The sequence below is a fragment of the Mustela lutreola genome, chromosome 6 (genome assembly GCF_030435805.1).
Source record: "Mustela lutreola isolate mMusLut2 chromosome 6, mMusLut2.pri, whole genome shotgun sequence".
Lineage (NCBI taxonomy): Eukaryota > Metazoa > Chordata > Mammalia > Carnivora > Mustelidae > Mustela > Mustela lutreola.
The window spans coordinates 116,001,810-116,025,035 of NC_081295.1; the positions used below are offsets into that span (position 1 = coordinate 116,001,810).

At 41.6% G+C, this 23,226-nt stretch overlaps 1 protein-coding gene across 2 annotated transcripts in view; it reads left to right on the top strand.

Moving 5' to 3' along the window:
• Window positions 1-23,226, top strand: part of CD109 (CD109 molecule) — a 138,294-nt gene that overhangs the window by 16,573 nt on the left and 98,495 nt on the right. For both annotated transcript variants that reach the window (XM_059178469.1, XM_059178468.1), the window contains exons 3-5: window positions 5,301-5,329; window positions 11,759-11,989; window positions 18,352-18,477. In XM_059178469.1, coding sequence (XP_059034452.1) covers window positions 5,301-5,329; window positions 11,759-11,989; window positions 18,352-18,477 — 386 coding nt within the window. The remainder of the gene's footprint in view (window positions 1-5,300; window positions 5,330-11,758; window positions 11,990-18,351; window positions 18,478-23,226) is intronic.

Genomic DNA, 23,226 nt, shown 5'->3' on the forward strand with positions numbered 1-23,226 from the left:
AAGAGTGTTCCAGTCATCCATTTCTGTGAGCGATTCACCCAAAACGTAGCAGTTTGAAACAACAATACTTCATTATTTCTCATGAATCTCACTCACCCAGCTTGTACACACAAGATTGATGATTGTTGCTTGAATCAATTATTTCCAGGATAGCTGTGAAATTTCCCAATTCCATGATTCCTTCTATATTTACTTGTTGGAATTCTACAGTAAAGAAGAACTTTTTCTTCTCCATCATTTAGTCATGTGTTTAATTACAGAGCAGCATGCGCTCATGGACTCTTCCTTTATTCAGTAGGTTATAATCCATAAATTATTTGAATGTTCAAGTTGTCTGACCATTCCATGATGTATATTATTATATATATAACCTTTTATTTATATTATTTATATATACATTTATATAATTTATATAATATATAGGAGTGATCCAATGATTTGAACAGTCAAATAAAGGCTTTTTTTCCCCCAAATTTTCTATATTATCCCTGTTCCCACACATGCACAGCCTTCCCCATTATCAAGATCTCTAAACCAGATGGTACCATTTTTTTTTTTTTTTTTTTTTTTTTTTTTAGCAGGAATGAAACTACACTGACACATCATAAACAATGGAAGTCCATTGTTTTCATCAGGGTTCTCTCTTGGTGTTGTATATTCTGTGGATTTTGGCAAATGTATATTGACATATAACCATTATTATAATACCATACAGAGTATTTTGACTACCTTGAAATCCCTCTGTGCTCTGCCTTTTCATCTCTCTGTGCCACTTCCCAGCAACCTGATCTTTTTATCATATCCATAGTTTTGTTTTTTTTCCAGAATGCCATTTATTTGGAATCATGCAGTATGTAGCCTTTTTAGATCTGGCTTCTTTCACTTTACAATATACATTTAAGCTTTCTTTCTTTTTTTTTTTTTTAAGATTTTATTTATTTGTCTCAACGAGAGAGAGAGAGAGAGAGAGAGCACGTGAGCACACACACAGGCAGACGTAGAGGAATAAGCAGGCTTCCAGCTGAGCAAGGAGCCCGATGTGGGACTCAATCCCAGGACCCATGACCTGAGCGGAAGGCAGATGCTTAACTGACTGAGTCACCCAGGCATCCCACATTTAAGGTTTCTCTATATGTCTTTTCATGGCTTGATAACTCATTTCTTTTTAGAGCTGAATAGTATTCCATTGTCTAGATGTACCACAGTTTATTTCTTCATTCACTGACTGAAGGAAACTTGGTTGCTTCCAAGCTTTGGCAGTTATGAATAAAACTGCTGTAAATACCTGCGTGCAGATTTTGTGGGTGGTCATAAGTTTTTAGCTCTTTTGAGTAAATACTAAGGAATGGAATTGCTGGATTGTATGGTAAGAATATATTAAGTTTTTTAAGAGATTGCTTAACTGTCTTCCCAAGTGGCTGTACCTTTTTGCATTGTAAATCAGCCGTATGGGAGAGTTCCTTTTGCTCCTTATCCTGGCCAGCATTTGACATTGTCAGTGACTGATAGAAGTGTCCTGGTATCTTATTGTTTAATCTGCATTTCCCTATGATGTGGGGCATCTTTTTATTATGCTTCTTTGCCAACTGTGTATCTTCTTTGCTGAGTTGTCTATTAATGACTTTGGCCCATTTTTTAGTCTGTTATTTGCTTCCTATTGTTGAGTTTTAAGATTTCTTTGTAGATTTTGGACTATAGTCCTTGACTTTTGCAAATATTTTTTCCCAGTCTGCAGCTTTTCTTCCCATTCTCTTGACGTTGTCTTTTGCATAGCAGAACTTTTTAATTTTGACGAAGTCCAGCTTATGAGTTTTTTTTAAAAAAGATTTTATTTATTTGAGAGAAAGAGAGAGAACATGAGTGGGGGGTGGCAAGGAAGAAGCAGCCCCCCCCCCCCCACCTTCCTCTGAGCAGGGAGCCCAACATGGTGCTCTGTCCCAGGACCCTGTGATCACAATCTGAGATGAAGGTGGATGCTTAACTGACTGAGCCACCTATGCTCCCCTGAATTGTTTCTTTAATGGATTGTATCTTTGGTCTTATATCTAAAAAGACAAGGTCATTTAGGTTTTCTCCTATGTTATACTCTAGGAGTTTTATAGTTTTGCATTTTATATTTAAGTCTGTGATCCATTTGGAGTCAGTTTTTCTGAAGGGGGTAAATACTATGTCTAGGTTCACTTTTTTTTACATGTGGTTGTCCGTTCCAGGATTATTTGTTGAAGAGACAGTCTTTCCTCCATTGCATTGTTTTTGCTCATTTACCAAAGATCATTCAACCATATTAGTAGGGGTTCATTTCTGGGCTCTTTCATCTGTTCCATTGATCAGTTTGTCTATTCTTCTGACAACACTACACTGCCTTGATTACTGTAGCTTTGCAGTAAGTCTTGGAGTTATTAGTACTGGCCATCCAGCTTTTGTTGTCCTTCAGTATCGTGATGCTTATTCTGGGTCTTGGAATCAGTTTGTTGATTTTCACAAAATAACTTTCTGGGATTTTGATTAGGATTGCATTGATCAAGTTGGGAAGAACTGATGTCTTGACAGTGTTGAATCTTTTTATCCATTGAATATCTCTTCATTTATTTAATCCTTTCTTGATTTCATTTATCATAGTTTTGTAGTTTCTTCATATAGATCTTGTACCCGTTTCATTTGATTTATACCTAAGTATTCTTTTCTGGGGGATGCTAGGGTAAATGGTATTATTTTTAGTTTCAAAGAGCATTTGTTCATTGTTAGTATATTTTTATTGAGAACACACTCTCTTCGTCTGCTGAGGTACGTGTTAAGATCAGAGCAAATTCTGCTCTATGGAGAATGTTCTCAATTCCATCTATTCCTGCATATTGAACTATTTAAATGTTTCAGTCCAAATATTTTACAGGGTTTGTCTTTTTGCCTGGAGAGTACTATGACTCCCTTCAACAAATATTTTTACAACACAAAACTTGTCAAGTAAATTGTCTGTATTTATGGTTCTTTTGACTGACCAAGTTCAGTGGCTGCAATATCATAGGGCTTCTCAAATCTTACTTCAGTTCAGTATGGAATATGGCTATCCCATTAAAAGAAGAACTTAATGAGGAGAAGTTTCTTCCCACAAGTTGAGATAATACCAATATTTCAAAGTTAAGTCTTGTGAAAATTAAACCCACCTCTTATCAATATTTCAGTAAACCAAAACGATTCAGGACAATTGCTGCATCAGGATGCTGGGACAGTGGCATAACTTGGGATATTTAATACCAGCCAGGACTCACTCTGTGCAAAAGGCCTTTCAGGATCTGGTCCAACCTCATCTTTCTAGTCCTCTCCCTGCCAGCTCTTTTCTTCTGTAGACTCATGCTGAGCTCCGCTCTTTTGCATTTGCTGCTGCTCTGCCTGGAAACTCTTCCCTTCCTTTCTCATCTGGCTAATTTTTCCTTATCGTCCCAATCTGAGACTTCTGGCATCGTTTTCTCTGGGAGCCTTTTCCTGGTCCCTGTGGGGTGGGCTCTGTCCTTTTCTTATTGCCGCCCTCCCGTGTTGGCGCTGTATCTCTTCAGTTGTTTCTCTTTGTCACCTTTTCAAGACACTTTTTGTCCAGTGTCCTGTTATTTAAGAGTCCTGCTCTTTGCTTCCTATGGTGACAGTCACTGGATAAACTGGTCTGTGCTAGGTGATAAGTGATTTTGACGAATTGCTTATCTGCTTCTGAAAACATATTTGTATTTCACGGAGGCCCATTGGGGCAGTGGTCTTCAGGTGGGTGTGCACACATTGGGGATTGTGCAAGACCATTTATAAGGGTGTAGGCAGAAAACGTACTAACTTTTACTTTTTTTATTTTATTGAGCAAAACTAAGGAACTAAGGTTTTCTAATATTTAGTATTTTGGTTGAGAAAGTGCATGTATGTATATGACTTGATAATCTAACTTGACATTGGTGATATGTACTGATCGACTGAGTGCTCTATTATGAAAATGGGAAGACCCTGCTATAGAGGCACACGGACATCCCCAGAGGAGATCTCTTCCAAGTTTTCTGGCGCTACAGTGACTTACATTTTTCAAGTGTTTCCTCTGTGCCAGACACTGTTCTATACACTTTCTAGGTATCAACATACTTATTCTTCACAACCACTTTATGAGATTGGTCCTATTATTAACATGCTCAGTTTATGGGTGAAGAAATTGAACCTAGACAATCAGGTAACTCTTTCAAGGATGGGGCTAGTACATGGTTGATGAGTATAGAATTGGTGGAGTCTAATTCCAGAGGCCACTTGCTTAACCCCTGCTCTCTACGTGCTCTGCTCTGGTGTCTGTTTCTATAGGATAGACACATGTGGCTTCCAGGAGGACAGGGACCATGTCTGTCTTATTCATGGTGGTAAATACTTCTTAAATATTCACAAGTATTTCTTAAATGAAGGAACTGTGAGGGTCCATCATCACCTCTGAATTCATGTCACTTCAATAGGACCTTTGGATAAGTACTCTTTTATTTTTAACTTGAAACATTTTTTCCCTTGAAGTAATTGGATCTGATGAGAAATTGGCATGAGTTAAATTAGCAGCCCTATGTTTAGAAACTGTACATGAAAAGAAGTCTGCATCACTCTAATACCAGTGACTCAGTGATGAGTCCCAGCTCACCCCTGATGTGACTAATGCCTTCCTTTTCTTCCTTTATCATGAGGGTCTGAGAACATAAATAAACCTCAACTTCTTTCTCAACACAGATTCATATGTCCCTCCAATATGTAGAACCTTTTTTTTTTAAAAAAAAAAGATTTATTTATTTATTTATTTGACAGAGAGATCACAAGTAGGCCGAGAGAGAGGAGGAAGCAGGCTCTCCGCGGAGCAGAGAGTCTGATGCAGGGCTTGATCCCGGGACCCTGGGATCATGACCTGAGCCAAAGGCAGAGGCTTAACCCACTGAGCCACCCAGGCACCCCTAATATTTAGAACATTAAAGCAACAACATAAACAGCAGCAACGATGACAACAAAAATGATAATGGAAAAGAAAAGAAGAACTTAAGCTAATTTTGGGGGGTGGGGTTCACCCACTGATGGCTTTTTAAGTCTGGCTTAGCTTTCCTTAATTCTTTGGCACGAAGTTCTATGGTAATCCCTCAGGTATTCTGGGCTTTCACAATTGTTTTGTTTTGACCAAATAAGTTTATGATTCTGTAAGCTTATGATTCCTTCTCCATCCGAAAGAGTATTAGGAAAGTCTTCGGAGTTGTGTAGTATATCATTGTATTCAAATTCTGACTCTCTTTTCTTCCCTGTTTTGCTTTTAGGCTCTTTCAAGACACTTACTCTTCCATCAGTAAGTATCCATTTAAAAAATTTGGTTTCAGAAATATATATTGCTTTGACCAATGAAACAAAAAATTAATATTTTGTTGGCCTTTATATCAATTTACACCCCTTGTGAATTTGACTTGAGTTCAGTTTCACATTTAGACCCAGAATACTGTTACTGCAAGGAGATTGGTTATCAGCCTTTTCAAACCCATAGCAGAGATTTTCTTCACGTAAAATAGGGAACTCACTGAGGGAACCTGGCCTGGACTATTGCCACAAACACAGGCATCTGCCTTAAAAAACCTTAGAGTTTTGAGGGTGTAATAATGATCACTCTGTCCTTCAGTTTCTCTGTCCTGGAAAAGTGGAGTGCCACGCTGAGCTCTACTGAAGGCTGAGGCATTGATGATACTGATCCTGTCTTTATTGAAACTTTTTTGTTGTTGTTGTTGTTCATAATTTAAGTTTTTACATTATTTCTACTTAGAAATATTTTAAATATTACAAATTTATTTATCTTGGTTGCTGAATTTTTTTGGTCTCCTCTTTAAGTTTTGCACCTGGGACAGGGCCTCACCCACCTCACCCTTGTCCCAGCCCTGGAAAAGGGGATAAAGAAACTGCCTCCTGTTTCATAGGGGATACCCCAGAGGTGAAGTAAGATGTGAAAGTGCTGTAAAAATTTCCTATAGAAGTGGAAAGGGGTTATTATTTTGTTGAGAAAGTCATAAAACCTGATGATTACATGCTGTTTGTGAACTGATCCTACTTGTCATCGCTTTGATTTGGAAGTTTGTGCTTTTATGACTATGTTTTGTTTTGGAGCTTCACACTTTGAATGTACAATAGAGAACGGAGACCACAGCATCCAACAAGAGATGCCATTTAGTATACTTTTCTGAGAATAGTTGACTGGTGACTTTGTTAAAAAAACAAAACTCAGCCTAGTAAATTTGAAGATCTAATTGGCCTTATTAAGCCATTGGACAGGATCCCATCTAGCAAGTAGAGGGGGAGCTCCAGAGTTGTACCGTGTGGAAGATTTTTGTAGGAAGGAGGGTGGGGCAAGGAAGTTATTAGCAAAAGAAAAGAAAGGATTGTTCCAGACAAGGTCACCTTCCCTTAGGGGGAAGGGCCTGGGGTCTTATCCTGTAGATTACCTCATCTTCCTTTGGGTGGGGGTGGGGATGGAGAGGGCCCATGTGACAGATTACCTCATGGGTGCTTGTCAGAAAGTTCCAGATTGATTGTCCTAAAAGTCCACTCCTGGAGAAGTTGAAACTGCCATTAAATCTCAGTTTGCTCGTCTGGGAGCAAGCTAGTTCACCTTGGGCCGGTGGTTTTCCTTTGAACAACTTTAGCCCTGACACTTTACATACTTAATGTAGAATCAGCATCACCTGATGAGCCAGGTTCCCCCATTTCCTCCATTACTTCCTGAAGGTTACTTTTGAAACATATTCAGCAATCACTGGAAGTGGAGTGGGGTTGTTCCTAGAGAACACAGTGTGGCCAAACAGTGCTTTATAAAAATTACTTATATTCCATGGCTATGATTTCTTACCTATAATGCTTCTGCTTTCCTTACTAAGAAATAAAACTGCTTTTCTACTGTTAAATAGAAAGTAGGGAAAAAGAGGCGAAGCAGGTGGAAGTGGGGAAACCCAATCTCAGTGATAATAAAATATCGCATTGTGTTCTTGTACCCTAAAACATTAGAAGCTGGCCATATGCTGTTGAAAGAATTTTCTAATAAATGGTTAAAGTAAATCCTGTGTAATACAATAGTCCTACAGCAGAAGGTGGTGGGATTTAAGTCCATGAACCACAGTTTATGTTTTTATTTTTAAAAAACATTTAATTTATTTATCTGAGAGAGAGAGCCCGAGGGTCGGGGGAGGAGCAGAGGAAGAGGCACACTTCCTGCTGAGCAGGGAGCCATGGGTGAGGCTCGATCCCAGGACCCTGAGATCAGGACTGGAGCCCAAGGCAGATGCTTAAGTGACTGAGCCTCCCCGGCACCCCCAGGAACCACAGTTTAAAGTACAACTGTCTGGTTTCTTCAGAGAAGCCTGCAGGTGCACAGGCTGGAAGAGTAGAAGGGCTGAGCAGGGAAGGCATCAGGCCGAATGAGGGCACCTGGGCCTGTTCCGGTAATGTCAGTTTATTATAAACTGTACCTGGCCAAACTATCATTAAGCTGGAATTTGGCTGCTCTGACTCTTTTAAGTCTTAACTGTGTGAAATACAAACTCCAACATCCTGTATTTGTCTTTAATATTAATGCTCTTTCTATTGTTGTAGATATAGCAATTATCTACTGAAAGCTTTACTGGAGATTATATTTAGGACTATATCCCTTTTCTAGTAAAACAGAAGTTTAAAGACCTAGTCATAAAGTGTCTGGGAAAATGTGATCATTCTTGGCAAAAATAGAAAGTTCTGTATGGTTACGAGTTTTCAGTTAACATAGACCCAACTTTCAGAGTGTGCTCTTGCAATCTCATGTTTGTAAATGTAACATTTTGAATTGTTTTTTAAGGTTCTCTCAAGTTTTTGCTGTACAATATAAATATTTTGACTGCATTGAAACAAATGTGTTTTTAATATCTGATTAGCCTATTGTTTTTACTTTTGATACACTACAGTCAGCTTTTAATAAGAAGTAAATTAAAAAACAATTGATGCTTAATACCAATATTACTTTTTGCAGAGAATGTGCTAGGAGAAATTTCTTTTATTCTCTCTGTAAAGAAGTCCAACTTAAATGAAGAAGTGGCTTTTAAAGTTGGAAATGTTTTTAAAGTTTATTTTATGTATAATTAATATTTTAAAAAATATATATATTTAAAGATTTTGTTTATTTATTTGACCGAGAGATTGAGATCACAAGTAGGCAGAGAGGCAGGCAGGGAGGGAGGGGGAAGCAGGCTCCCCACCGAGCAAAGAGCCCAACACAGGGCTCAATCCCAGGACGCTGAGCTCATGACCCGAGCCAAAGGCAGAGGCCTTAACCCACTGAGTCACCCAGGCGCCCCTAAAAATATTTTTTAATAGAAACCATCCTCTTAAATTCCCAAACCTTATTTTAAAAGTTATTTGAAATCTCCACTACTCTTAATAACTAGCATTATTAATGAAGTAGAGTAGGATCAATGCTATTGTGTTGTCTCAGTTTCCTTGACAACTGATCTTTTAGAGAGGACAAGATGGTTTTAGTCAACCCAAATTAGTTCCTTGCCCACCAAGGGACCTTTTTAAAAATTGTTATTTATTTTTATTTTATTTTTAAGCAAACTCTCTGCCCAATGTGGGGCTCGAACTCACAACCCTGAGGTCAAGCATCACATGCTCCACTGATTGAGCCAGCCAAGTGCCTGTCCACCAAGGACTTTTTGAGCATACCTTCCTTCCATATTTTGGGCAAAGAGCAATCATTTCCTTAGAAAATTAGCATTCATGTATACACAGAATAGACTTAGCCTAATGAGAATCTTACATACCCAACTCAGATGCTAATCGATACTTTGCTGATCAAAGCCCCTTGATGTTGTGCACTCCCCTTCTCTTGTCCTGCTGCTAGACAGTGTCCTCTGTGGGCATTGTATCTTTCTCCAGCCATCTGGTCTTGGCTCAACATACAGAGGTCCCAAATCTCTGTGGGCGAATAATTGGTTCTTATATAAGAGATTTGGAAATCTCTGATGAGGGAGCCTCTTTATTACCAATCCTGGGAGCTCTTTCAATAATTGTGACCCCAAGAAGGCAGAGACAGTTGATCAGCGAAGATTCAGGAGCTAATACCTTCTGGTGTCCTCTCCACTGTGGGGAGCAGGTTACAACCCATCCTAGGTCTGGTACAGAGAGAAACTTCCATAGAGATTGCTTAAAATCCATGGTGTTTTCTTCAGTCTCCTCATTCTGCTTTTATGGCTTTTATGTTAGCAATGGAAAACTAAGGTCTCTACCATGTCACAGGATTCCTGGTGCCATGCAAAGTCTGTGGGGACACCCCAAGGCGTACAGTGATGCCCTGTGGCTTGTAGAGTCACCCCTGCTCTGCTGATACACCAGGTTCACTTGTCATCTCTGACTTTCCAGCCCTGGGATGAACACTGAGGCTTTGAGCATCTTGAATTGTGTAAATCTTACATATGCAGGAGGGGTGGTGGTGGTGAGATTTCTAACAGGGAAGTTGAGAAAACAAATTGGGGTGGGAGGAGGGGATGTGGGGGGCGAGGTGTAGCTAAGAGGAGCAGAAGATAGTACTGTCTCCTCCTGAGGCAGTGCCAGCGCTCCCTGAAGGAGGATGGATAGGAGAGAAGGTTTTGGGACACATTGTGTGTTACTTCTGTTTCTTTAACTCTTTGGTGTTCTAGTGGTTAATGGGCCTCTTTAGTTTTGGGCCGCTGCATCATGGATTTGCCATAAATCTTCAATCTGCTATCTGTTCTGGGGCCTAAAAATGATCAAACTGTCTCCAGATCATGAAAATCAATCCTATCAAATACCATATTTTAAACACGAAGTATTTATGAATCTTTGCCACGTGTAAGTCTTTGATAGGCTGGCATAGACCGTGTCCTGCTTTTAGTATTAAAATACCTATTTAAAAGAATCTGGGAGCTGAAGTATCATTTGAGAAAATGGAATATAAGAATGCAGGTTCCAAGCTAGACTCCCAGCCCTATGAGGGCACACGTCTTTGGTTCATGTTGTATCCCAAAGACTCAGAACAACCTGGAGACAGAAGGTGCTCAAGAAATATTTATTGAAGAAAAGCAGAAATTGGCACTGGAAGTTATTTGAATGTGATGCTACTGATTGTTTTTTTTCTAACTTTTTATTAAGAAATTTGCAAATATACACAAAACTTGAAGGAATTCATAGTGAACCCTTTTATACGCACCACTCCCAGTCTCCCATTAACATTTTGCCATACTTGCTCTATAACATGTCTCTCTGTCTCTCTGTCCATTAATTCATCTTATTTTTTAAATGTATCTCCAGGTAAATTGTGGACATCAGTATTTCTCTCCCTAAATATTTTTTGTTGATAATTTTATTGGTGCTTTGTTACATTTCCTTTGTATTCTTAGGCATCTTGCTAGCTTCCAGGTAGCTGCTATGACTGGAAGGTCTCCGAGCTTTCTGTGGACAAAACTTATTTGCAAGAATGAATCACAATTTAGTTTTAGAATCGCAGGTTTATTAACATGAAAACCAACTGAGAGTCAAGTATGCTAAGTCGTCTGTTTTAAACCGATTATCTCAAAGCTTTGGCATTAAAACAGCAATAAGCTTTTATGGCTTCTCACAATTTCTGTGGGTCTGGAATAGGGGAACCACGGAACTGGGCTGTTCTGATTTGGGATATTGCAAGATGTCAGTTAGACTTGCAGTCACCTGAAGGATTCCCCAGGGCTGGGGATCCTTGGTATGGGAGCTCATTCATAAGGCTATCAAGCTGGTGCTGAGGGAGGCCTCAGTTTCTCCCTGCAGGCGTCTCAAGCATCTTCATCACATGGCACAGCTGGATTCCTCCAGAGTGAAGAATCCCAGAGAGAGAGAGAGGGAAAGAGAGAGAACCAGGCAGATGCTATCCTTTCTATGACACAGCTTCATTCTCTTCTTGAGAAGCAAATCCCTAACTCTGGAGAAGGAGACTCCACATTTGGAAGGGCAGAGGGGCAAGAGTCGAGGAATGGTCAGACATGTTTCAGAGGCAGCCAATGGAGGCTTTTAGCAGAGTAGCACAGCTCATTGTGGGTTGCATCTTTGCTTCTGACCTGGAGCAACTTCCCAAACTCCTCCAAGCCCCACTTTCCTTGTTTATAAAACAGGTGTTAGTAGGAGCACCCATCTGGAGGATTGTCGTCAGGTGCCACAGGTCAAGCAAACTGCTGAGTAAGGCTTCTGGTCTGTTCATGCTGGAAGGTAGGAATTCTGTCAGTGAGAGCCTTAGGAGAGCAGCAGTAGTGTGTCGGTCCTTTCCAGCACCGCGACTCGTGCTGTGCGGGGTGCAGGAAGAGTGTGCACGGTAGGAAAGAACTCGAGAGAGTACAACAAGGAAAGAAGTCTTGTGCAAATGTGCTTTTCACCAGTGGACTGCCTCAACTAGGGGGACATGGAAAAAATGTTGAAAGATATTAGATATCCCAACCCACAGCGACCATGAGGAAGAATTTGCTCTGGGAATAGGAAATGACACAGTCACTGCTGCTGAGCCCTCCTTTCCAGGAACCCTCCGATTTAGCTGGGGAGAAAACTGCAGGCTGTTAGGAGGGAATACAAATTGTTTAATGTTGGTGCCTACGAGGAGGGAGTTTTTCAACATGGCTTTTGCTGTTAATAATACTATGGATTTAAATGTTCTAGTCTGACTTACATTTAAAAACACTTCTGAGGCAAAATGAGAATGTCATTTGTCTGATCTCTTTATTTTCCCCAGCTCCCTCTGAACAGTGCAGATGGGATCTATGAGCTGCGTGTAACTGGATGGGCCCAGGATGAGATTTTATTCTCTAATAGTACGCGTTTATCATTTGAGACCAAGAGAATGACTGTCTTCATTCAAACAGACAAGTCTCTGTACAAGCCAAAGCAGGAAGTGAAGTTTCGTATTGTTACACTCTTCTCAGATTTTAAACCTTATAAAACTTCTTTAAACATTCTCATTAAGGTAAGTGCCAGACAGAAATAAAGTAAGTTCAAGTTATCTCACTAAAGCTCTCTTTGAAGTCCTGTTCATATTATTTTAGAACTCACCATGGATAAGCTTCCTTCCCAACATGAGAGTGCTCTTTCTCGGAGGGGAGATGGTAGAACAATGGGTTCAGAGCTTAGGCTCTGGAGTTGGGCAACTCGGGCTCCAGTCCTTGCTTTTTCATTGATTAATTCATTGGTCAACCTTTATTGAGCTTCTGTGTTCAGGCCCCTGGAATGGGTCTGTGAACAGAACAGATTAAGTCTCCTGCTCACATCAAGCATGTATTTCAGTGAATAGTGTGGAGACAGACACTAAACAAACACATAAATATGTGTATGAAGTGAGAAGCCTGGGGTTTGGGTGGCTCAGTTGGTTGAACAGGTTGATCTTACGGTTTTGAGTTTGAGCCCTGCATTGGTCTCTGCGCTGGGCAAGCAGCCTACTTTAAAAAAAAAAAAAAAAAAAAGAAGGTGTAGGGGTGCTTCGGTGGCTCAGATGGCTAAGCATCTGTCTTCGGCTCAGGTCATGATCCCATAGTGCTGGGATCGAGGCCCGCAATGGGCTTCTTGATCAGCAGGGAGCCTGCTTTTTCCTCTACGTCTGCCTGCTCTGCACCCTGCTTATGCTCTCTCTGTTAAGTGAATAAATAAAATCTTTAAAAAATGTATATAAAAGAATTGGGGTGTGTGTGTGTGTGTGTGTGTGTGTGTTAAGAGAGAGAGAAAGAGTGTTTGTGTTTGCTATTTTCTCTGGGGTTGTTAGGGAAGTCTTATTTGAGCAGAGATCTAAAGGAAGTAAAAGAATGAGCCCCTAGAGAGGGAACAGCTTGTATAAAGACCCTGAGGTGGGAACTTGTTAGGTGCACTGGGGGAAAAGAGGCTGATAGTGTCCCAGAGAGTGAGGGAACAACTAATAGGAGATGAGGTAAGATACAGGTAGGTGGGTTAGAGGAGGGATTGTGCAGGATCTTCTTAGGGTCATGATAGGGACCTTGGATTTTACTCTGAGTGAAATGAGAATTCACTGGAGAATTCTGAGGACAGGCATGGTGTGATTTGGCTTATAAAAGGATCACTGTCTGCTCTAAGAAGAATAGTTGCTAGTTGTGAGACCTGGAGAAAATGCACCTCTCTGAACCACAGTTTCTTTATTTCTAAAATGAGTAATAATGGTAATACCTCACAAAGGTTTTTGTGAGATAATCCAAGTAAAGCATTTAGAATTATGCCTGCCACATAGTACATGTTCACTAAACATTAGCTCTTATGTTTATGGGAATCCCCTATGGCAGGAAGTCATCTGGCCTCTGCTTCTCCAACGCTCTGATGCCCTAGAGGCAACATAGACTGAGTGCTTTCCTGTGAGAACCAAGTTGAGGACAATTGAGATCCGGCTGGACCTGCTTTTCTACACTTACGCTGAGGAGGATATGAGACATTGGATCACTGCATGGAAACAGGGTGGCGACTAACCCATCCTTGTTTTCCTGGGACTCTCTTGATAACACCTGAAAGTCCCTGGTCCCGGGATCTCTTTTGGTTACCCTAAATGTTCTAATGAATGCCATAGGATGGAAGGCAGGTTCAGGCTTTTTTAGTTCAGTATCTTCCTATTCTTTTTAACTTTTTTGTCATTCTAAATTAAACTAAAAAGCAAACAAAAGTGAAGCAGACATGTATACGTGTAACTTCAAGCCAGTCTGTGTTTGTAGTAAGCACAACGTTGGTCGGCATGATGCTCGATGCATGTTCTTGAATTTCCAAGAATTCTAGCTCTGTGGATTTCTGTCTTTGCTGTGTGTTGGAATGTTTATAAAGGAGGTTGATATAGTGAATAGCATTTCTTTCTTTTTTTTTTTCAGAGATTTTATTTTACTTTATTTTTTATTTGAGAGAGAGAGCACGCGCAGGCAGTGAGGAGGAGCTGAGGCAGAGGGAGAGGGAGAAGCAGATTCCCCACTGAGCAGAGAGCCTGTCTCGGGGCTTGAACCTGGGACCCTGAGATCATGACCTGAGCCAAAGGCAGACGTGCCCCAGAGAATAGCATTTCTGAATTCAAATAGCTTTCTAAGCAGTGTTTTATGGACTACATTCATACCATCTTTCAAGTCAACATCTGCCTATTTCTGGCTGTTTCTATCCAATCTGCCTTGTTCTACCTGTGGTAATAAAAGTCAGCACTGGATAAATTGCCTGCTCTAGGCATTAATCTAGCTACTGGATTAAGGGACAAACACCTCCCAGGAGTTTTTGTGAAGATTAAGTGAGATAATTTAAGTAAAGCATTTAGAGTGGTGCTGGTCTGTGCATTTATTATTTTGTTTCTCTACGCTACTTTAGGATCACCTTTGGAACCTTCAATTTGTACTCTTGGGTTCTTTTCTCCAATTCTGAGCTTAGCTTGCCACATTTGACTTTCTCAGAAGTGCTCAGAGAAATCTCTGGTTCTAGTTGCGTGGCCAAGATGTGGCCCTCTTGGCCAGGGATGGGGATTTACACAGGTTAGAATTCCACCTGGAACCCAGAGTGTTTGGGCACAGGTGCCTGGGCAGAAAGCCATCCTCTGCTCTGTGCAAGCAGGCGGTGCGGCTGGGGTAGGAGCTCAGGTCCAGCGGCCTCCTTCCCTCTAACTTGTGGAAGCCAGATCAGAGCATTGATGCCCACACGGCTGTCCTCCTTCGTCTGACAGCAGTCATTTGGGCCAGACTGTGATGTTTTCTCCATCTTTCAGTGTGCGATAGTTGGTTTCTTGGCAAAACTTCCCAGAAAAAAAGTAGAACTTGCTGTAACAAAAGAGCCTCGGACTTGAATCCATGGGTACCCCCCAGGACAGCACCACCTGCAGGCTATGGTGGAGAAGTGCACCTGATGGCTGAGAGGCCGACTTCTCAGGACCCATCTTGCCGGGTCAAGGAGTGACTGGGGGGAAAATCAGAGGGGGAGACAAACCATGAGAGACTATGGACTACAGGAAACAAACAGGGTTTCAGAGGGGAAGGGAGTGGGGGTTGAGTGAGCCTGGTGATGGGTATTAAGGAGGGCACATATTGCATGGAGCGCTGGGTGTTATACACAAATAATGAAGCATGGAACACTGCATCAGAAAGTAATGTTGTACTGTATGGTGACTAGCATAACACAATAAAACATTTAAAACAAAACAAAACAAAAAAGAAGATAGTCAGTGATACTGTCATAGCAATGTAATGGGGCCGACAGTAGCTACACTTGTGAACACAGCATAGTGTAAAACTGGTCAAACCACTAAGTTGTAAAAGAAAAAGAATGGCTGTAGGATGTAGCTAAAATATTGATTGTCACAGCATGTACAGGGGTGATCAGTGTTTGTTTTTTTTTTTTTTTTTTTTTTGTCAACGGATATTATTCATTTTGCTGCTTTAGTAGCTAGCCTTCTCAGGATGAGAGGGCCTTCACAGCCCTTTCAGCAGTGGTAAAAACTTGCCCTAATTCCGGCTTCCTCCAGCTAATATCTGGGCTCACACTTTGGAAATAAGTGCCTTCGACACTGGCCTGGCAGCTGGCTCAGGGGATTTCTGCCCTGACTTCCTTCTTGAAAAAGGTGTTGCTCCTTGTCCAGGTGAATGACCTTGCCTGGGGAGGGGTGTTATTGGGGTTCTATCTTGTGATTGTGCCCTGGCCCTGCAGCCTGGAGCAGCTGGGGCAAAACCATGACCTCATCCCTGGTGAGGTGAAGGGCCACCTTGTTTAAGTGACTTGACTTCTCCAGTTCTCCACTCTAGACAGACCCTGGGTGCATCATCCAGGACTCTAACGAGTGGCCGAAATTCTCCTTGGGGACACATTCTGCAGCCAGGGAACTTGTGGCTGGAGACAGTCTGGCCCAGGCAGCAGAGACTGTGCTGAGCTGAGACACCTGAGAGAGATCCTGGGCCATCTAAAGATGACTCTGAGGGCACAAGGGGCCACTTTCCCAGCACGTCCAGCTGTGGTGACTGTGGCGGCTGTGCCAGGGACACGGTTCACATGGTACCTGGCAGTCTTGCATGTGACCTTGCAGGAAATGATGATGTTCGAATGCGGGGTTCTGCTCTGATGCCCTGTTCACATCCCGATGTGTGAAAACTTCTGGTGTTTCTACGCTCTATGTGTTTTTGGTGACAGGCCTAGGTCTAAGACAGGCTTGAGCAACTGGGGAATTATCTCGTTCACTCCCAACCCTCCAGATCCTCTGGACAAAGTCATCAAAAACTTCACTTAGGACATCCTTTGCTTGTGAGGCCATGGCCCCACCCCAGAAAAATGTGTACCCTCAAATGTATACCAAAATAATGCACCAGCAGAGTATGAACATTCCTTTCCACCCAGTTTAAATGACACTGGGAATTACTGTTATTTTTTTATTTTTGTCAGATGGACAGAAGAAAAATGGTATTTTTTTTTCATTTTCACTTGCATTCCCTTTATTATTAGACAGCATATATTTATTCGCTGGTTTGTGTTTTTTTCCTTGGGTTTTGAGTGTTTAGACTTTGTGGGCCTCGCATGCATCAGTCTGTGGCAGGCACAGGAGAGCCGACTGCTGATTAGAGTGCCTGTCCCAGGAGTTGGCCAAGGGTGGTGACCTGCTTAGTCTTGACTTGCTTTTGGTTTTCGGTTTTAACAGTGAGTTTCTGGCTTACTAGACTGCGCCATACTCAGTTCTTGGCATGGTACTTAACTTATGACTTTCACGTTCTACCCCACTCAGGAAGAGGGGTTTCTTCTGGCTTGTAGTAACTGGGCTAACCCACTACCTCTAGTCAAAGGACAGAGCATAGGAATAAGGGAAAATATTTGATCCTGTTCTCAGGAGCTCACAGTCTGGGAACAAAAACCCCCATATATTAACCACGAGGACCTTATATAGTAATATGTTCTCAAAAGGGGTAAACTCCAGATATCGTAGGGCTCTCCAGGAAGTGGCCATTTCATCTGCTGGTGGCGTGGATAGGAGGCAAGATACCGGAGCTTATTGCACCGACTGGATGGGAAGGGAGGGCACTCTAGGCAGCAGTTGTAGAGACCTAGATGCAAAGGCTTTTAGAGGTGAATTGCAAACAGATCTGTGTGTTTGGAGGAAGATGAGCTTAGGAACGTAGATGGAGTCAGACTCCTGAGTTCTGTATGCTGTGTAGAGGAGTGTAGACCTCATTCTGTAGGCAGACAAGAGCCAGCATCACCTTGTGGTCCAGCATAACGATCACAGCCGGTGTGTCTTCACTGCCTGTTGTGTCAGCAACGGGACCAAGCATGTTGACCCCTTTGTCTTGTCTGAGATTTATGTTTCAGATGGATAGCACTGTCGGCGGTGGGGAGGATGTCTTGGAGGGGCGACACTGGAGGAGGGAGATTAGTGGTGATGGTTAGAAAACAGGCCGTGCTGGCTGGGTGTGAGGATGGAAAGGAGGAGAAAGATGAGAGAGAGGAGGTTAAATAGCCAGAGCTGACAGGGCTGGGAATGGGAGAGGCATCCGGGACGGCTGCTGGATTGGTTTGGATGAATTCTGCGTGAAGGGATTATTCCCTTCCCCTGTTGTCTGGGAGAGTCTAGGACGAAGGATTTTTCACGTATCCCCTTGGGTGAGCATCTTTAGGATACATTTTTTGGATTTAAAGGCACATGGGTTTGAATCCTGAATTCACTTATTACTTACAGTTGAGTGCTTACCTAAGCTTTCTGGGAATCCGTTTTCTACTATAATGGGAGGACAGTCCTTCCCTGGGGGAGAATTACAGATTTTAAAAACTTTTTATTAAAGATTTTGTTTACTTATTTGACAGAGAGCATGCACAAGTAGGCAGAGCAGGAGGCAGAGGGAGAGGGAGAAGCAGGGTCCCCACTGAGCAGAGAGCCTCATGTGGGGCTCCATCCCAGGACCCTGGGATCATGACCTGAGCTGAAGTCAGACGCTCAACCCACTGAGCCACCCAGGCGCCTGATTGGGTGATGTGTGATTGTAATGATAAAACACAGTGCCTGACACATGGTGGGCCTTGAATACACGAGGCCTGTGATCTCTACAGTTAACAGTAACAACACAGGTTTGGTGGTGTACACGTCATTTTGTTCCATGTTGAAGGAAATATAGTTCTGAGAATTAAAAAGTGGAGTAGAATAAAGATGAGAGGAGTATGAGAAAGGAAGAATTTTGGTTGTCTTCTGTCTTGTAATATACAGCCAACATTTTCCAGAAACTCTCTCTATGGCCATGTTTTGGATGTGCCTGGGAGTGCTTCAGGGCATCATTCGTAACCAGATAGGGTACACATGTACACGGCAGTCTATACAGTTAACATGTATGGTTTTCATTGTAGGACCCCAAGTCAAATTTGATCCAGCAGTGGTTGTCAGAACGAAGTGATCTCGGCGTGGTTTCCAAAACTTTTCAATTATCTTCCCACCCAATACTTGGTGACTGGTCCATTCAAGTTCAAGTGAATGTGAGTATAAATGTATTTTTAAGGGGAATGCTAAAATGATTTGAATAGGTTAGGTGGGGAAAGAGCTCCAAAGTCATTTATTCAGTGAACAGAAAAATGTTAATCTGAACATCTGGACAGTTTAGGTGGTTTATTTTTAATTTACTGTGTTTTTCAATGGGTTAGCTTTCATGGTAACATATTAGAGTTCTAGTCATTACTGCTTTTTTCTGTAACATAATGTTTGAACATTAAAACATTGCATTTTAGTGTAAAACTGATTAAATAATGTTTATTTTATTTATTAAGTGTACACATTGAGGATTTTAAAACTAAACAATGAATACATAATTATTATTTGGCAGATTTTATGTCTCTGAGTGATGAGATTGGATTAACCTACTTCATCTTTGTTTTAAAAAATAGTGATTTTGGGAGAAGGTGGGGGGTGGGGTAATTGGGTGATGGGCATTGAGGAGGGCACTTGAAATAATGAGCACTGGGTGTTATATGCAGCTGATAAATCACCAAATTCTAACTCTATGGCTAATAATACAGAATGTATAAACTAAATTGAATTTAAATAAAAAAATTAAAAATGAAAACCACAGTAATTTTTTTTTTTAATTTATTTTTTATTTTCAGTGTAACAGTATTCATTATTTTTGCACCACACCCAGTGCTCCACACAATCCGTGCCCTCTATAATACCCACCACTTGGTTCCCCCAACCTCCCACCCCCCGCCCCTTCAAAACCCTCAGATTGGTTTTCAGAGTCCATAGTCTCTCATGGTTCACCTCCCCTTCCAATTTCCCCCAACTCCCTTCTCCTCTCTATCTCCCCATGTCCTCCATGCTATTTGTTATGCTCCACAAATAAGTGAAACCATATGATAATTGACTCTCTCATCTTAACTTATTTCACTCAGCATAATCTCTTCCAGTCCGGTCCATGTTGCTACAAAAGTTGGGTATTCGTCCTTTCTGATGGAGGCATAATACTCCATAGTGTATATGGACCACATCTTCCTTATCCATTTGTCTGTTAAAAGGCACCTTGGTTCTTTCCACAGTTTAGCGACCAAAACCACAGTAATTTTAAATAACCACAGCAATTTTATGTTCCCTAGTCCTCTTTCTCTCCAGCTTTTCCACATGCTTCCTTTGTTCACTGCCGACTTTTGTAGCTCTGAGACCCAACAGGGCAGGTGCACGGCAACATCCTCATCTCTCTGCCTTAGGTTTTCTCTTGCACATCACTGTGTGATGTTTGAAGACTCACTGAATATTTTTTCCCATTTTCTTCGATATTTATTAAAAATGTACAGATATGAATTTTGAGCTCATATGAATATGAGCTTTTAAAAATAGTTCTATTGAAATAGCTTCTCACTGTGGACATTTTGGTGACAGCGCTTTTCTGTGGGCCTTGTCAGGTGCGCTGGAGGATGTTTAGCGGTATCTTTGCCCTCAGCCCACTAGATGCCGGGAGCAGCTTTCCCTTCCCTCCAAGTGTGACAACCATGCACGTCTACACATACAGTCAGGGTCCCCAGGGGAAAATACCCTCTCTCTCCACCACTGAGAACCACTTTATTAGAAGGAATAATCATTCATTAACATCAGACCTTTAGTGGGATAAAAGTACTAAGTACTTCATCAATAAAAATTTAAAAAGTTTCCCCTTTTGGTTAATGTATTTTGGGGTGATATCCTAAAGGCAGAACTCGTCCCTCCTCGCCAGCACGTGTTTTGAGCACCCACGGAAAGACGAAGAGCGCCGTCGGCCTGCGGAGAGGTTGTGCTGTGGAGGGAGACACGTGGGCAACAAGAAAATGTAGAGGGGTGCTTGGGGGTTAGTGGGTGATGCGTCCTGGGGGGACCAGACATTTGCACTTACAGAGAAGGAGCGTGGATGTTTGGGAAACTTCAGAGAGAGAAAGCTGTTTGTAGAGGCAGGGAAAATGCAAGAGAGCCTCACGGGTCTGGGCGTGTGGGGGAAGTTTGGTGGTCCTCACACGTGTGGAGAGGGATGGGAGTTGAAGGTGAAGACAGCACATGACTTCGAAGGAGTTTGGGATTTATTCTCAGTTCCTACCTTTGGTTTCACCTTAAACTCTCTAGGATCAATTGCTTATTTATCCATCCATTTGTACATCTTTCCTTCTGCTCCTCTGTTGGGTATGTGGTGAGGGCTTTCAGGGCAGTGGTGGATACAAGGAAGTAAACACGCGACATCTGTGTCCTTGAGGACTGCTGTTGTGCTGACATGTAGTAGGGTAAAAGCTGACTAACACAAGCGTGACAAAACCAAGGCAGTGCAGCAGCGGGAAACCGCCAGGTGCTGGGTCAGTGAGCTTTGAGGTCTGTCAGAAGTTTCTAAAGAGGGTTTAGGGACACGGCTCCCTCTGTCTCTTGTGGCCTGTGTCATTTTCCTCTCGCTCTTCTGTCAACCTTTAAATCCGAACCGGTCACAGTGGCTCTGCTAAATAGCCATCATCTCAGAGCCCGACAAGCCAGCGTCTTCACCCGTGGCTGGCAAGTGGTGGACGGGCTTCCCTTGGGTCAGGTGTCCACTGTTGGCCCATTCGGGGACAGCTCTGCACACTGGCCAGGTGGGGTCGCAGCTTCCAAGGGGTAATTTATTTATTCAGTGATGGGTGACCAGAATATGTACCAGAAGACAGAGGGTGATAGAACAGTGGAGAAGATTTTGGAAGTTGTGAGGTCGTAGGTTGGAAGATTTTCAGGATTTCTCATGCCGTGCTTTGTGGACTCGACCCATTATGTTGCTTTGGTAGGAAAAAACCACAAGGAAATGTAGGAGCTTACGAAATTCAAATAGTTGACATGATTTGGCCTTTACCGCCCTCTAAAGCCTTGTTAAGTGCCACCCTTATCCTTGAACCCTGTGCTTTAGACATTTTATATCCTTTAAGTTTCTTAAACTCACGGTTCTGCCTGATCCCAGAGCCTTCCCATGCTGTTCCCTCTGCCTGTAATTCTAGAGGCTTGCTTTTGCCCTTTGGGCATCATCTAAAATAGCCTGATCCCTCTAGACATTCCCAGAGCACTCTGTGCTTCTCTTGCTTCATTCATGTCACTTTTAACAGGTAGTACCTACTAGACTGTGGTCTTGGGGCATGTTCATATCTGTATCTCTGTGACCTAGCGCACATTTTGCACTTGGGTATTAGTCAATATTTATTAGGTGAGTGTATTAAAGCTATATGATAATCATCTGTATTGAACTAAGTGTAATTTCCACCTTTTCCACATTCTATAACGCATCTTCGTCTTTTAGAAGACAAGCATATTGATCAGGTACTTATTGTTAGCGATACGTTTTTTTCTCCCAATTTTATTGAGGTGCATTTGACAAATAAAATGATAGGATATTTAAAGTTTACAGTGTGATTATTTGATATACATACACTTTATGAAAGGATTCCTCCCAGGTGATATAATGTTAAGGCACACGCTAAAGGAAAATAAGCGCTTTAATTAAAAAAAAAAGTCTTTTAAAGGCCACCAGGGGTCAGTATAATCAAAGAAATGTTATGGGACACAAACCCAGAGTCAGTATTTGTCTCTGGTTTTTATCTTTCCTTGACCCCTGCATAGTATTCAAAGACTGTTTATTGCTTATTATTAAACTCTATTTTTCCCAGCAGTGAATAATGACTCTGGCGAAAATGTATTTATTATTTAAATAGTCCACCACGTTAAACTATATTTTTGTTTTTCTTTTTTCTTTTCTTAAAAAAGATTTATTTATTTATTTATTTGACAGAGGTTACAAGTAGGCAGAGAGGCAAGCAGAGAGAGAGAGAGAGAGAGAGGAGGAAGCAGGCTCCCTGCTGAGCAGAAAGCTCGATGCGGAGCTCGATCCCAGGACCCTGGAATCATGAGCTGAGCCGAAGGCAGAGGCTTTAACCCACTGAGCCACCCAGGTGCCCTATTTTTGTTTTTCTAAGCCAGTGACCATTCTCAGTATAAATCTCAGGGAGGAGAAAATATTTATTTCAGAAGAATGTTTGAAATTCCATTTGTCTCTAGAAAAAATATGGGATGATCCTAGTATTAGACTTATCAGAGCTTTGATTTGTAGTGACTGTGCAGATATCAGTGTATCAGTGTGGCATTCTTAAATTACACTTTCAGCTAGGTCAGGGAAAGGATCCTTTAGGTGAAGCACACTTGGTGGGTTCCTTGGCATTTTCTACAATTATAAAATGTACCATTATGTGAATGAGTCATTTACTATATGCTAGCCTACCTGGATTACTTACATTGCTTTTGACCTTCAAGTAGTGCATTTTACTTTCAGGATTTTAATGATGAGTAATTATTTTGATTTAGTTGAATTTCTAAGCTTTTATTATTTTTATCTGTCTATCGTACAGTTTTTAATGGTAGAGCATATGAAGTTCCCTATATATTCATAGACCTGCATTTTTTACAATGCCAATTTAATTAAATTGATGATGATAACTTTTAAAAAAATATATTTTATTTATTTATTTGAGAGAGAGAGAAACAGAGAGTGAGAGAGATAGTGAAAGAGAGAGCACAAGCCAGGAGGAGAGGGAAAAGCAGTCTCCTGCTGAGCAAGGAGCCCGACATGGGGCTCGATCCCAGAACCGTGGGATCATGACCTGAAAGAAAGGCAGATGCTTAACCGACTGAAGATGATAACTTTTAAGCTCTTTTAAAGTTAGTAAAATTTAGTAAGAGCACTGATTTTTTAAAAAGATTTTATATATTTA